This window comes from Cataglyphis hispanica, chromosome 2, assembly GCF_021464435.1.
Source record: "Cataglyphis hispanica isolate Lineage 1 chromosome 2, ULB_Chis1_1.0, whole genome shotgun sequence".
In the NCBI taxonomy this organism is placed as follows: Eukaryota; Metazoa; Arthropoda; class Insecta; order Hymenoptera; family Formicidae; genus Cataglyphis; species Cataglyphis hispanica.
The window spans coordinates 611901-627861 of record NC_065955.1 but is presented as its reverse complement, the minus strand read 5'-3'; the positions used below and the strand labels follow the sequence as shown (position 1 = coordinate 627861).

Sequence of the window (15961 nt, the reverse complement as noted above, 5' to 3'; positions counted from 1 at the left end):
GTTAGCGCGGAATCCGTAGCAGCTCGTGTAGACAAGAGCTTTACAAACATCACAACCGCCGCACGCTTTACATCGCACGCGGATGACGGTCGACCGCAGCTCCCGATCGTTCATCGCACCGAATCACGCCTCTCGTCGGAATGTTGCCAGGAACTTCCCCATCAGAATGTGGTACATGGAGTACAAGGACTTCAAGTACGGGCCGAATACGACGAACGATATCCACGAGATCGGCCATTACACGCAGGTGGTGTGGGCGACGACGCATCTGGTGGGATGCGGGGTGAGCCACTGCACCGGCGGCAAGGGCCCCCTCGGCAAGGACTTCTACATGTATGTCTGCAATTATGCTCCGAGGTAGGTATAATTGTCGGGCCTCTCATCGAACAATCGCTAATATTTAGTAGCGATGAATTTAACAGCGAACTTGTAATGTTGCGTGTCTTACGAGAAAATCAACTTGCGTGTCTCATGAGAAAATATTTCAAACTATATTTTATATCGCATGCGTCTCTCGAATGTAACTAAACAGGAAAGCTGTCCGGATGTACAAAATCCATTTGCAGGCATACATATTTTTTGATGAATTTTTTTTTTTACGAAAATATTCATATAAATAATTTTTAAGAAATTGATAATTATTAAATAATATATAATAATAAAAAGTAAAATATTATATTAAAATGAAAGCTTTTTCATAAATTAAACTTCAAAGACACGAATAAATAATAAAATCATATTCCTTAAGAAAATTATCTTTCTTTGGTCTTAAGTAAATTTTACTTTGAACAAAATTTGAGTTTTCAAGGCTTAATTACAAAGTTATGCAGATACTGATAACTCCGATCTTCGTGAAGGAAATACCGACTCAAAATTGGTTGAAGAATATGCAATTAAGCGCTAATAATAAGGCTTTCTGTGTGTATATAATATATTATTATCTTCTCTCATTATTTCGAGAATCTCAATTCATTTTGTACCTGTCGCATGTCACATCTATATCCATAAATCTTGATAAAATCCAAGATTTTTTTCTATTTACGGTATTATAATTATTTCGTTGTTTAAGTAAAATGCGAAGCGTTCCTACGTTTTTAATAGGATTCCTACAATCGCAACGCTTAGATTACGTCGACGTCATATGTTTCGACGACATCATTTTTGCCGAGACGTATGCCGTTTGCCGTTATGATACACGGCCATTTCCGCGACAGCGATCGCAATTGGGCCACGGCTAGAACTTAGTTCATTAGCGTGGAATTGACGCAATAATTTGCTAGAGGGAAACGCGGATCGAACCGGTTAACCGTAAACTTGGCGAAAATAGCACGCGCGGGCCGTCGTCAAAGCGGGTCTTACTTATGTATAGATCGACATTCGCTCGTCGAAAGGGGGTGAGGGTCAAAGCACCAGCTGATTGTCAAAGCACCGACACAAGAGGAATAAACAAGAGGGAAGGATTGACGAAAGACGAAAAGGAAAGAGGAAACTTGTTCAAAGTACGCGAACAATATGCTCTTTGCGCAACGTTAATTAGCAACGACGACCACATTTAAACAAGGACTTTGATCGCGAGCCCGACAGCGGTTAGCGGCTCGAGTAATTATTTTGCGTCATATACATATAGATGAAAATATTGCAAATTTTCTTTATTTCTCTTAAAGGATTAATCTTTATACGGGACAAGAAATTTGCATGGTGTCGTGGAGAAATATTGGAGAAAAAAGTGTTTATTATTAAAAGAGTTGCAATAATAACAGAATTGATAATGGATATGTATTTATGAAAAGTCAGATTTGTGGTTATTGGAAAGTTTTCTTCATTGACTTTTTTTTTTTGTAAGGTACAGACACTACGCGTAAGAATAGCTACGAAGAATCTTGTTTGAGAAAATACGATTTCTCTTTCCAAATAGCAAATAATATTCTCATTCACGAGAGAAATGGTGGCAGTATTTCTCTGAAGAGGATCGAATATTGCGATTTTTCCTTAGACACCCCGTATATCCCACGCGGACTTGATTATACAGCTTAGCCCTTTTTCCACGAAAGCAAAAATAACCAATGTATGTTCGGAAACTCTTGCGCGCGGGACTGGCACGTAAGCTTCCCCTAAACGCCTTGAAATATGTAAATCCTATATTTATATACTGCATGTGTGTGCGTGAGAGAGAGAGAGAGAGAGAGAGAGAGAGACATATGTACAACCCTCTCTCTCGCGGGGGAGAACACGGAGGAGGGACGCATATAAGCGGGGGAAAACAAGGAAAATGCTGCGACACACCGGTGCGGAATAGATGCAACGTCGGCGCGAGTTATAGCTCGTTCGTCTTTGTCATGCCCATTGTGGCACTTAGACGGCTCTCTTTGTCACCGGCATGACACACTTTCTCAGTATACTTATGGTTTTCGTTGTGTACACGAGACTACCGGATGAAGTATATATATATATATTTACATACAGTGCGTTCAATGCAAAACATACGTGACATATGATAAGCGAGTAAGAATTTTGCTCCTGAAATTTTCTTGCCAAAAACCGAGTGCTTATCCTTGGATTCAATGAATATGAAATATATGGGTGAGAGGAGGGTAAAGTAGTTGAAAAGCAGATCTGACAAATAAATTAAATTATTTTATATTCCTTTATTTATATTCCTTAATTATATTCCTTTCAATAAACGCCGGATGTAAGATTATATATTTAACGAAAGCTAAAAAAATTATTCTTTTTTTTTTTTTTGAAAGCGCTTATATGTTACGTTAGCGTTTTTTTCACACACGCACATATATATATATATATATATATATATATATATATATATATATATATAAAATGTCTTTCTCTGGAAAAATTATTTCGTTTAGGGAGAAAATTATTTTAGTCTACAAATTTTTTTCACAGATCTCTGCATATCGTAAAAATATCGGTCGATTTTAATTATTTGTGCGAATATTGATCTGCTGAAACGGCGGATAATTATATCAATCAAGATTGTTGCATTTTCGAATAAGTCGTTCAAGTGAGTGACAATAAATAAACGATTTTCCCGGCGACATTTCACGCGCGAGCGACTCTCGCAATTAGAATCCGCTTCGATCTTCGGGAAAGCGTTGGGGATGAAGGGGGGGGGGCGGGGAGGAAGGTAGGAGGAAACTCGCAATTTATCGCTCCTGCAGTAGTCCGTACAAAAATGCCGGCGACCCAGTTCTGAACTAAGGATTTCTGCAAATCGCATGACGCTATATATCCCTCTCATATATCGATCCCCCGCAAAATACGCGGACCCGATAAATTTTCCGCGAGATCCGTTCTAATGCGATCGGCGCGATGTATTCACCGGGAACTTCATATATTCTCGCTACAAGACGAAAATATTAACGAGACACGAACGCACAGAACGATCGTGTGAGTTCTTTCCACCGCGAGGTCCGCGTTTTGATGAATAGATGCGAATAGAAAAACAGTTTTAAATCGTAAATAAATGATTTCTCAAATAAATCATTATATCTTGTATAAAAGAAATACACGAGATATGTCAAAAAAAAAAAAGAGAGAGAGATACGTGGCGCGTGTTGCATGTTTTTTTTTTTTTTTATAAAAAAAATTTATTTAATTTTGATTAACAAAAGTGTCGTGTGATCAATAATTTTCAATCCATTATTGTACAGTGCTTTCCGGAAATTGATGAATTCCGGAAGTAAAAATGAAGAATGAAACGTTGTTTAACTCGAAATGGATTTTACGTCGAGAAACTATAAATCGAGGTTTGTGGTTAGTGAGAGTATCAGGATTTGAAAGATTACGAGAACTTATTGCTGACTGCCATGATACTTTTGCTCCTTTCCCAAACGGGATGCTGTTTCCGAATTTGACGATGGACGCTATCGAGATTCAAGAATTATTGCAAGAGGAAATTTAAAAATCGTGTCACAGAATCGTGGAATTTCAGCGTCTCCCAAATAGAACGGCTTTTAAGATCATTTCATATGCCATTTTAGTCGTCGATCTCTACCTCTTGTTAAACACCGCACATTCTCGCACGGTGTATTTGACGTCTGACCTATTTCGCGAAAGCGAAAAGCGGAGAACCGCCACATCGGTAGCCCGGGTTCTGAATAAATAAACCGTGTCGCGTGATGCGGTCGCCCACTTTATCCTTCCTTTTATCTCGTTTCTCTCCTCCGCGCGCCGACTTCTATCTCGTAATTAATTTCGTGGATATACAGCACTCCCTTCCATTGCTCTCGGCCGGAGACTAACGCAGCCCAGCCCTTGGAAAATTCGCGCTCGTGCCTGCGCTCGCGCGATCGTTTAAGACGCTTTCGTCCCGAAAAATACTTTGAATGTAAATTCGGTGGCCCATTTGCAAATTGCTCGACGGTACTTGCCACGGCTTTTCGTTAATGCGCGCGGCTAATGGATACCGCCTAAACTATTTACGCTATGTATCTCGAGGAGAAATCAGTATTTATTTTAAGTCTCGGATATCGAGAAAGCTATCCCGAAAAGAACGGCGACGCTTTCAATCGTTGGGAAACGTGAATAAATCCGGAATAGCAATCAGAAATTGAAATATATTTTTTACGAATATTTTTTACGATGAATAAAATGGTACCAAAATAATTCGAAAAAATGAAATTGAAAGTATTATATTTTTGGATGAGCGTGCAACGAATTACGGAACAAATCGTTTCTTCTCGATAATTGCTTTCTAATAAAGTATTTTCTCTTGACGCATATGATTATCGAGGACTTGTTGCTTCAAATTGAGAAATTTAATCTGGCAAACTTGTTTTGCTAAAACAAACTTGGCCCCGAACTTTCTGCGTGTACTTTCACCCGATTTTAATCTTTACTTAAAGTTTTAATTTTTATCAAAAATAAAATGCGCATGTGAAAATTTTTCTATAAAATGAGGACAATCCATTTATCCAAAATTTCAGGATTCTTGGTTTAATAAGAGTGCCAACTTTTTTAAGCAATCTTCTTTGTCTGCTGTAAGCAAAGTATATTTATGATAATATATACAAAGTGGCTCTCTCACACACACATACATACACACGTACATACGTACATGCATTTCCAAGTTGTATGTTTATAAATTGAATGAAATCGTTGTAAAACATTTTGTGAGCGCCACCGTAAAGATGCTTATCATAAAATTGAATAAATAAGAAACTGGAAGTCACACGAGAACAATTTTTTTTAGAAAAATGCGCGGTCTACTTTAACCACAAAAAAGAAAGAAAAAGTATTTTTCCACATTATTGTGTTTGCGTATATAATATCTTTATATCAAAATGAATGACGGACTAATGATGTTAATTTTAGATCTTTGTCACGCAATAAGATTTAGATTTTTATTTACTTATTTTTTTATTAATTTTTTAAATTTATGTTTACGCGATATTCAAATCGCGTCTATTTAAAATATAATTTAAAAGTTTTTGCAATTTTATTTAGACAAATGTGTTTTAAGATGGTTTTGCACAGTTTAAAATAAAAATTCGAAAATATTGAATTTTCCTTAGATGAAAAAACTTTAATGGAACTTTTTTGTCGTTTTTTGAGTGTGGCCTTTCTCTCCCTTAAAGTCCGGACCCTATCTAATAAAATCGGCGTGCTTCTGCTCCGCAGCGGGAATTATAGGGGTCGTCTGGGCCTGCCGTACGTGGCCGGTAAGCCGTGCAGCATGTGCAAGGACCACTGCACGCGGGACAAGCTCTGCACGAACGCTTGCTACCACGTCGACCTGTGGTCGAACTGCGCCGAGCTGGTGAGGACGTTGGGCTCGTGGGTGTGCGAGACGGACACCAAGGAGGGCCGCGAACGCCGCAAGTTCTGCGGCGCCACGTGCAACTGCAAGGACAAGATCTACTATCATCACGGGTAGGGGCGTCTTCGTTGTACGGGTCCACGTCGCGCACGTTGCATGAATAATTTATAATCGCAAAACTAAGCTCACAGAGCGTGGTGGTGATGGTGGTGGTGTGTGCGACGATGGCTAAACGGCGGCGGATCGTTTGACGGGGGAGATCATCGCGTTGTTTTATTGATGAGCTCGTTTGTTTAGTGATGAGACTGAAGGAAACGTTTTGAGCTTTGGTTTCTCTCATCGGGAGCGGACGGGATAAACGGGATAATATGGAAATTGATGGTAGAGGATGAAGTGATTGCGGAATTCGCCGAGTGCGCTCTCTGAATCTCTGGCATCTGGATTTAAGCCGGGAGAAGGGATGAATCGAATCGGATCGATATAGAATCTGTGCCGCGACGATTTAACGATTCCGCCGTACGATCTTTCGATTCTACGCAGATACCAGAGATTTTGAGAATATAAGATTCCTGCTGATCCTCGAATTCTAGAATTTCACGGTCCTCGAGTGCTCGAGATCCATCGAGGCTTCATGAATTGCCGGCGAAAAAGTCGTGTCTGTTTATCTTTTAAGTTCTCAACAAGTTCATTCGCCTAACGTTTTAACATGAAAGAATAAATTTGCAAGGCAGTGTCTCGCAATTATATAGATAATATTTTTAATGTGTTAAAATATTATTTTTAATCTAACATTTATTTCGTGCATGTTTGCTTTATACTTTGTTCAGTAGGAAAATAGATGGAGGAAGCTCGAATAGTTTGAGAAACAGATTGATTTTGTATCAATGAGTGCTTCAGTGTGTCATCTTAACATGAAAATAAAAATGTACGAAAATTATTCGATCCTTTATAAACATACTCACACGTTATACTTAAAAAAAGAAATAAATAATTTCGAAATTAATATTCTCGCCATAAGACAAACTTTCAAGGAATTGAGTTTGAAAATATTTTTAACACACCATTGCGTTCTACCACCAACTCTTTAACTTTTTATAAAAATAAAGAATTTTTATTACGTTATATGGGCAAGATAATTTTTAAAAAATAGCTTTCAAAAATATATATATATATACATATAAATAATTTCTACAAAAAAATTTTTTATAATTATTTTTGTGTCTTCTTCATTCTTAAATAAATTACATTAGCATCTTTTTGGTATTTTAAAAAGTGCATCAATCGATCAGACGAGTAATTGAAAAATTTATTTAAGCAAAAGCATTAAACTAATTCGATTTTGAAAATCTGATCGTGAAATATACAGGTGCAGCATATGAGGATTCTTGCATCTCTATATGAAAAAAAAAAAAAAAAACGATATAACTTTGAAATACTATAAGAATTGTAAATACATCCATTGGGTTACACATATCGAAACTGACAATTGCTAGAGACGTATCTTTAACTTTATTTTATTAATCGTTAAGAAGAGTCACATGTAAAAAATTAAGGTAAGCTTCAAAGGAATGGTCGATGTTTCATGTCGTGATGTAAGGATGAAACTGTTTTTTGTTAGTATAACTATCAATCAAATACACAGTTATTTTTATCTTATAGATTTAACAATAGAGCGTATACTCGCACAGCGCGCTATCGAATGGGGTCAAGTGGAGATTGCAAAATTAACTCTTTACCGCTTAAATTCTACAATTAAAAATGTATTTAATCGTTTAATAAATTTGACAAACAATATATTTGTTTGTAGATTGAACTCTTATAGAGATATGTTAGATAGAAATATTTGATTACAATTGAAAATATATGCACAAACAATGGAGTGTATGTGTGTGTGTCCTTAAGTGTGTTTTAGAGAAATGTAATTCTTTCTTGTGAGAGAGAAAAAATTTGTAAAATCACATATCGCTACGACAAGAACGTATTTTTAATGAGCCGTGACAAATACAATTTAATATTTATTATATTCTCTTTTTCTCTCTTTTGAAATTTTGAGATGAAAAAAATTAAATATTTCTAAAAGTGCAAAGAAATTTAATTAGCAGCCGAAAAAAAAAGTTTTAAATATTAATGAAATATTGTGGATATTTACATAAATATATAATAATTTAATTGAATCATCTTGAAGAGAGAAATAATATAGCATCAAGCTGCATCAAGCAGTTTGATGAAAAATCGTCGTCGTTATTTTTTTATAGAAAGTAGAAAGATATTTGGTATATCACAGAGTATATATATATATATATATATATATATATATATATATATATATCCTGTGTGTAACATGCACATAGAATGTGCGGTAAAGAGTTAAATATAAATGGTAAATAATAAGAGATATAATAAATAATACAAGTGGAGAGAGAAACGATATACGTGTGACGTATGGCGAGCGTGATCGATGATAATATCAAGTACTCGATTGTCGGTAATTAAGGAGTTCGTTCGAAAGGGATATAACAGTAAATGTAATTAACGATAACAGCTCCAGATAAAATGTTCAAACTGTAATATCTTTTGTCCACTTACACAATAAATATCCTGTAAATATTATATTGCGCGTTTTTCATTATTCGCTCAACCACCGTAATCCCAATAATTATTTCATGAGCATTTAAATAATTTGCAACTGCAGTATTGAAGTAATAAAATTCAGTAACAATAGACGCGTTACGCGCGGCTAATTCTTGCGTATAATGGAAAGGCCACGAGCGCCTCTCTTAATCCTTTCCGCTCCTGATAAATTTATAAATGTATCGTTAAATTTTGACAAGGTACATACATATTCTCGCATATAAACGCGTACTGGATGCGGTTATGACGTGTTTAATCGCGCGGAAATATTTATTCCTTATCGGGAAATCGAGGGATTAAGCGGAATTATGCGGCGAATAAATCGATGAGTTGTAAGGGTGCAGAGAGGTGGAGAGAGGGGCGGATCGCACTATCCAGCACAGGAGAGAACGCAGTCGAGTTAGCGGTGAACCGAGTGCGTGGTCTTTTTGCATCAAGGGACTTAGGAATGCTTTTGGAAAACGATAGAACGAAACTGCGGCAATTACTGCGAATTTCGTCTAGAGTGCTTGCGCATTTTGAGATATCCTCATGTCAAACCGTCGAAATATCGATGCGCTGTTTTTTATTTTTGCCGTTAATCCAATCGCCATAAATTTTCGAGAAGCAGTCTGTTTTACATTTTGCTTCTGTATTTTAAAATTCTGATATTCCAGCATTACCTCGGAAAGTCCTGAATGACAAAAAAAATTGATCATCATGAGTTTTCCTTTTATCTTTTTTTTATAGGGAAAACAGTCATTTAATTTCGATTCGAGCAATCTGGCACTAAAATCGTTTCTGTCTAAGTGGACTTTTAACAAAGGTATTACATTTCACGGAGAGTATTAAAGAATGTATTACTCTGATGGATCCCGTTTTCAATTGGCGATAAATCGACCGTTCGACGATACAGCCATCCATTTCCGACGGTGTCAAAGGGCGCGAAGGAAAGAATGGTAACGGGACTCACCAAGCGGAATAATACCCGTTCGTCGCGGAATTGGGCCGATTCCGTCGAGGTTGACGGCGACGGAAAAGCCGCCGTGGCGACGCGCCATTCCTTTGAACGAGCCCGCCGGAAAAGTCGGCAGTGCCGTTAGATCGCCGATAATGCCGCCAAGCGCTTTCACGTCAAAGATCGCCGATCGCATTGTCGTGAACGAGCAATTTCCTTTCTGTCTGTCCTTCGAAAATCTTCGAACATCTTCATATGCGAAAAGAGCGAAATTCGTGTTCTGTCGCAGCGGAAGATTCGTTCGAATTTAATTTCGTTTGAATTTAATCTTTTTTATAATTTTTCCTTTTGCAAAACTTTTGTTGAGGAATGAAAAGTGTCACAAGTGCGATGTAAAAAAAGTTTTAAGCTGGTCAGTTTTATTTTGTTATTTATTTTTTTTTATCCATAATTATTATCTGCCAAGAATCTTGCATGCAAAATTATTATTTCACCATTGTATGTAGAAATATCGGAAAGATTGAATGTTCTTTTTCAATAAATATTACAAAGCAAACTTGAAAAGAGTAAAAGAAATTAATTATTTCTAAAATACCAAGTTATTGATAATCAAATTATTTTCCAATGAAAGCTAAAGGATTTTACTGGAATTAAATGATTTTACGTTGTGAGTAAGAAAATTTTTTTTTCAATAAATTTTAACTACATTTCACGTTAATGGGGATTTTATTCAAGATATTATTGATAATGTTAAATGTAAATATTTATTTGAAATTTTATAAAATTTTATGAGATAAATTGCATTGCGGATGATAGGAGAAAGAAAAGATTCCTGGATAAATATACTGTCTCAAATTTCTTACAAACATCCCATATAATCCTGATTTGTTATGCAATGTGCGTTAAACAATGTAATAGGCTCGTGACAAACAGTAGTGCGTGTAATTCCCCGTGGCTCCGTTAAATCGGGTCCAGTGCGCGGTTGATTTATGAATGCATTAACTATGCCCGGGGCGCTATCATTAGTTGATTGATCGCCCCTAATTAGACCGTAAAGTAGCCGCTACTATGTTCGATCCTAATTACTCAGAAATCTCACGAAAGTTTCATGTTGAAAACGACCGACATATTGAATATTCTTCAGATTTTTCACCGAAGATTTAAATCACGAGCAGAATTAAATTATCATCTTCATCTATTATTTATCGATGGAAATAATCGTCTAAAAAATTCTGATAATTTATTGTTAATAATATATCGTTTTTAATGCGGCTTGCGCATTTTGATAATATTAAAGATAATACTAAAAGATGTATAAATATCAAAGCATATATTTCAAACAATTGAAAAATGGAAAATAATTTTTATATATTATATATAAATTTAAGACAATTTTTTTCCTTTTCATATAATATTAAATTAATTTTTCGATTCTCGATAATCACAAAGATATAGAAGCTATATTTTACTTTCTATTTGTGTTACATCAAAGCTAATAATAGATCGATAGTATTTTATTATATTTTCATATTCAATTAATCACATAATAAAAATAATGCTTTTCAATTTATAATACATATTTCTGACTCCATATTGCACGACGCAATTTAATTATTCAATGTGTCCAAATATCATACAAATCAATGTTTTCTTTATAATACGCATTGCTGTGTACATTCTCAATGTTTACGTACGCAAATGTTTACACCGTCGCAAATAATTGATCGGAGAACGGAAAGCGTGCAATTATTTGAAATTTCACGCAATTGTGCCTCGATTTGTCATGTTAATTGAATTCCTTGCGAGATACCCGGAACGTTAAACTCTATCGAATATCTCTCGAGAATCGGATCGATGGCTCGCGCGAGCAATCTTGTTCTTATTTCTGGCTGCTACGGAAGTGCATCTATCAGGAGTCCGTTTATCGGCAGGATAAAGTGAAATTTCGAAGAGGATTCTCTCCGTTACATTGCCGCGATGCTGCAGAAAATCCCTTTGTATTATAATTCTCCAAATTCCCTCGCACGCGCATCGTAAATACGATCTTATTCTCGCTCTCGAGAATTTATCGTTAGATCTTAGCTTTACAGCGTTTTAAATTTATAAATAATTTATACTTGCACAGAGAGGAAACTTTATTTCTCTTCTTCTCTTCCTATTTATTTAAAAGACATGTCACATCTTTTTTTCTGAACAAGTGCTGATTTTTTTTTTTTTCTTTTTTTCTTTTTCTTGCACAACCGATAGATTTCTGCAAAGTGTAACAAAATTTTAATGCACAAAATGATTATGTGCTTCGAGAGAAATACAAATATCGAAAAAGGATGATACAGCTACAACAGCGCAAAAATATTAAGGATTGAAATCGCCACTATCTACGATCGGACAGCGACGATGAGGGTTCTTTGTGGAACGGGGGTAGAGAAGGGGAGGGGATGGGGGAGGGAGGAGGAAGAGGGGTCGAAAAGCGACATTCGATATTTTCGCCGTTTCGCCGACGTAATATCTCGGGCGTCAAGAAGCGGAACCGGAAACTAACCGGCTAGGACGAAGCTGACGCAGACTCTTCCAATTCAGTGCGCCTGGACCGTATCGCTCCCGTCTCGCCCCACTCGTCCCCCATTCCCCGCCCCGGTAACCCCCGCTCGCGCGCGGCGCGATGCACCGCATAAGGTAAGTTTCTCGGCGGAAACGCGCCGTCAGCGCGAATCCGTCCCGCGGGGACGTAAATCATCGTTTCATTGCCGCGAGCCCGAAAGCGAGAGCCGCAGTATTGACGAGTTTCCCTCATGTAGATTATACGAGCCATTTCACCCGATCGAGCGGAAACTCGCAGCTTTTCAACGCGTCGAGCGAAAATGAGACGTGAAAAAAAGCTTCTTCCCCAACGTTCGCATAAATAAATAATTGACGCTACGCAGAACACCTTGTGTTATTCTCTTTCTCTCTCTCTCTCTCTCTCTCTCTCTACTTACTTTTAATAAAAAATATACTAATATATATTAACTAGTGTATATATATATGTATATTTATATTAATTTTATATATACTATTAGCATATATATATTTATGCATATTTTTGGCCCGCCCTGTATATATAAAATAATTATGTGCTTTGAAGAATATGGAGGAAAAACAATTATTTGTGTAATAAACATGATATGTGAAATTTGTACGTAAGACAAGGTAAAAATCTTTGCTATTTCATTTATTCTTGACAAGTTGTCTTAGGGAAAACAAATTCTTTAATAGAACGATATAATGTCTATATTCTTGGCGTGGAATCTTTTCATTTTGCCGTGCTTCGCATTATTATATCTTCAGATTCTAGGACGCGAGCAATCTTTCGCGATTTACAGTCTCAAACGTTACGAGGAAATAGGCGAAAGATTGTTTTTACGGTAAGCGTGCAAAGGCAGCGTGGCGCGAACTCCTACAAACGTATTGATGCGCGAAAAATGAGAAGAGAATTTGAATCTTTTGAATACAGCGAAAGAGAAGGGAAGGTAGGTTGCGCGTTACGTGGTAGCCAACTTAAGGAAGGCGGCTACTGCTTTTTGGATACAGCGAATTTCACGACGACGAGAAGGAGCGATAAAAATGCTAAGCGCAGTGGAAAGATGAGATGCAGTCTTTCTTCTTCTTCTTTTTTTTTTCTTTACTTTCCTCTCTCCCATTCCCCGTTTGCGCCATTGCATTATACGGGATGTATGATAAAGGCGTGCGCAAAATTGAGAATTGGGCATCGGCAGCGTGGAAAAAAGTTTCATGATGGGGCCCGAAAAAAATTCAAGATTCCTTCAAGCTGCCTTCGAACGCCAGCGATGGTTACAGTTCGCAACTTTAAATTCTTGCGCACTATTAAATTCTCAAAACCTTATTGGTGCTCCGTGTGAGATTTCAAGACACTTGGATTCTTCTTGCATTTTCGTGAGGATCTATGGATATTAGCTATCTCATGGAAACATTCCCGCGGGTTCTTAGTTTCTAAACGAGCCTGACTATTGGATTTTTTTGCGCCCTTTACAATTTTTCATAAGGGGATCGCGAAAATCCCGATCCAAGGCGCCTTCGGTTTTCATCCCTCGAATCCTCGGCTCTTTACTTCACGTCTCCCTGGTACTTGTCATGGGTGGAGTTAGGGGCGCGCGTGACCGCCGATATGTCTGCGTATCCCGGCAATATTTCACGATGATGGAAACTGCCATAGAACGGCAGTGACGAGAGCGGCATTGACTGATGGAAAGCTGCTGGAAAGTCGGCGCGCGCGAGTCTAGGAATAAAAGGCTTGGAGAGTACGCTTCGTTTACGGAAGTCGTGCCACGAAATTTCTCCAGGACTCGCGTGACGTGGCAAATTGTAGATTGGCAAAATTCGCCGGAATTAGGTCGACACCTCGCGCTAAGTTACGAGAATTTTCCTTAATACGACTTGCGACACTTTTTTCGTAGGAAACGATGCGAACGTCTCGTGGTTCTTTAACGAACAAATCCCTCTATGTCGCGTTTAATCCTCTAATTGTGAACGCGAAGAATGAATGTTACACCTCAAAAAAATTCTTATATGCTTGATATTGAAATGAGAAAATTCAAAATTACAAGAGATTGTGAATTTTCTAAAAACTTTTTAAATATAAATATAAATATAAATACTTTTCATATATTCGATAAAAATACAAATTATAGTTTTTATTTTTTTAAATACAATTTTTATTTTTCATCATTATTTTGCGTGGAATTTTATATTCTTAATTCTTGATAATTATAACTTTTTTACGTCAAAGTGATGGCTGAATTCTCTTGTTTTTCTTTCCGCGCTAATTCGCCAACCCGCCATTTGTTATTATGAAGTTTTCGCGCATTTTTGCCGAGTCAAGTAAAAGTCCAGCCACTCCGTCCTACTCGTTGCTCCCAACGTTTCTTTCTTTTATTCATTAAGCGCCGCTTCGCGCGTAAATTATCGGAGCTTTCGCGTGGAATTTTCGCTCGATTTACTCGCTCGCGGCACTTCTTCGAGAAGGCAAATCAGGACGTGTTCAACAATAGTTATTCTACAAACTGCATCGTGCAAAAATATAGTTTAATTAAGAAAACGTAGTATCTCTTCCGCCGTTAAAAAAAAAAAAAAAATTGCATGTGGAAAAAATTACCGCAACGCACAATGCATTCATGTTAAAATATATTACGTAAAAGCGATGCAATTATCTTTTACTATTGAATAAATTTGTCCTTGAATAAATTAATTCTTGTTAATATTAAAAGCATGAAAAATTTTGAAGTATCAAATCTTGAAAAAATGAAATTCTATTTCAGAATTTTTTCCATGATTATATTTTCTTCCTTCCACTAATTCATGCATTTATCTCTATTGTCTTTGCTTCTGGCTTCTAGGGATTTTATTATTGCATATTTCTTGTAAGATTGTAGAAAAATCTGTCGTTAATTTTTTGCAAATGCTTCGTTAGACAATTAACAAATTTGCTAAATATGTTCTTAGTTCTTTTATGCTTCCTGTGTTAATGATTTAATTAGCAATTATTTGTTAGCATAAGATGTACAAAAAATATATTTTGTCATAATAAACATCATAATGGTATAGCAAAATAATACATAAATATAGCTTTGGCTTTTTATAAGCGATTAAATTATGTCCAAAGTTCAAAATTAGATATTGCAAGATGCAATTTCATGAATATCAAAAAATCGTAAGATATGATATAATCAAATATCAATAAATTAAAATTATAAACAATCTATGCAACATGGAATGTTATCTTTTTTCTAATATAATTTTCAAGGATTTTACAATTAATCTAATTAATTTTATTTGATTCCAAAGTCAACTTATAAATGCGATAATTATTGTCACCATCTTAAATAATTACCTCGACAACTTGACATAAACGATGAAAAAACAATTTTTTACCTTTTAAGAAACAATTCTAATAAATATGACTTTTCTTACAGAAAAATCGCAGCGGTATTATTATTGCTGCACTTACAGTTTGATGTCTCATAAAACGGTTATTTATTCATTAATATTGATTGACCTGTTTCGTTAATCAGGTCTTTTATATGCATCGGACGTGCAGAATTAAAATTGAATTCGGAATTCGGTATCGAATCAGACACATGATACTTTTTAATGTAATTTTTGTTGATCTATTCTCTCTTTTTTTCTCTCTCTCTCTCTCTCGATTTAATGAACAAACCTTTTGCGAAATGTCAGAGAGATTTTTCGCGTTTTCGTCACAAAATTTTACATGCCGCGTTTAATTGCCGTGATTATCAGGAAAATGTTGTCACACAATTATACACGTTATATATCCCTCGAGTAATGAGTAACCCGCATTTTATCGTAATTGCGATGCCATTTTATCGAATTTTGAAACTGAATTAATAATTTAGTACTAATTAGCGGGATGCCAGACACGTCATTCTCGTCAATCCCAGATATGTTTACTAATACGTTGCACTCTCATTTTCGGTAATTTGATTAATTAATTGATTATAATTTAACCTCGGTGTCGCTTATCAAATGATACTCCTATTATATATACGATCGAATAGTAATTCATAAAAATTCATACGGAATCTATGTATCTTTCATTTTCT

The 15961-nt window shown here is 36.2% G+C and overlaps 1 protein-coding gene across 1 annotated transcript in view; it reads left to right on the top strand.

Moving 5' to 3' along the window:
- The window catches only part of LOC126857610 (cysteine-rich secretory protein 1-like), a 44672-nt gene extending 36283 nt beyond the window's left edge, over nt 1-8389 (top strand). Inside the window, exons 5-6 of the mRNA XM_050607239.1 lie at nt 151-357; nt 5641-8389. Coding sequence (XP_050463196.1) covers nt 151-357; nt 5641-5896 — 463 coding nt within the window. The 3' untranslated portion in view covers nt 5897-8389. The remainder of the gene's footprint in view (nt 1-150; nt 358-5640) is intronic.
- The last annotated feature ends 7572 nt before the right edge of the window (nt 8390-15961 follow it).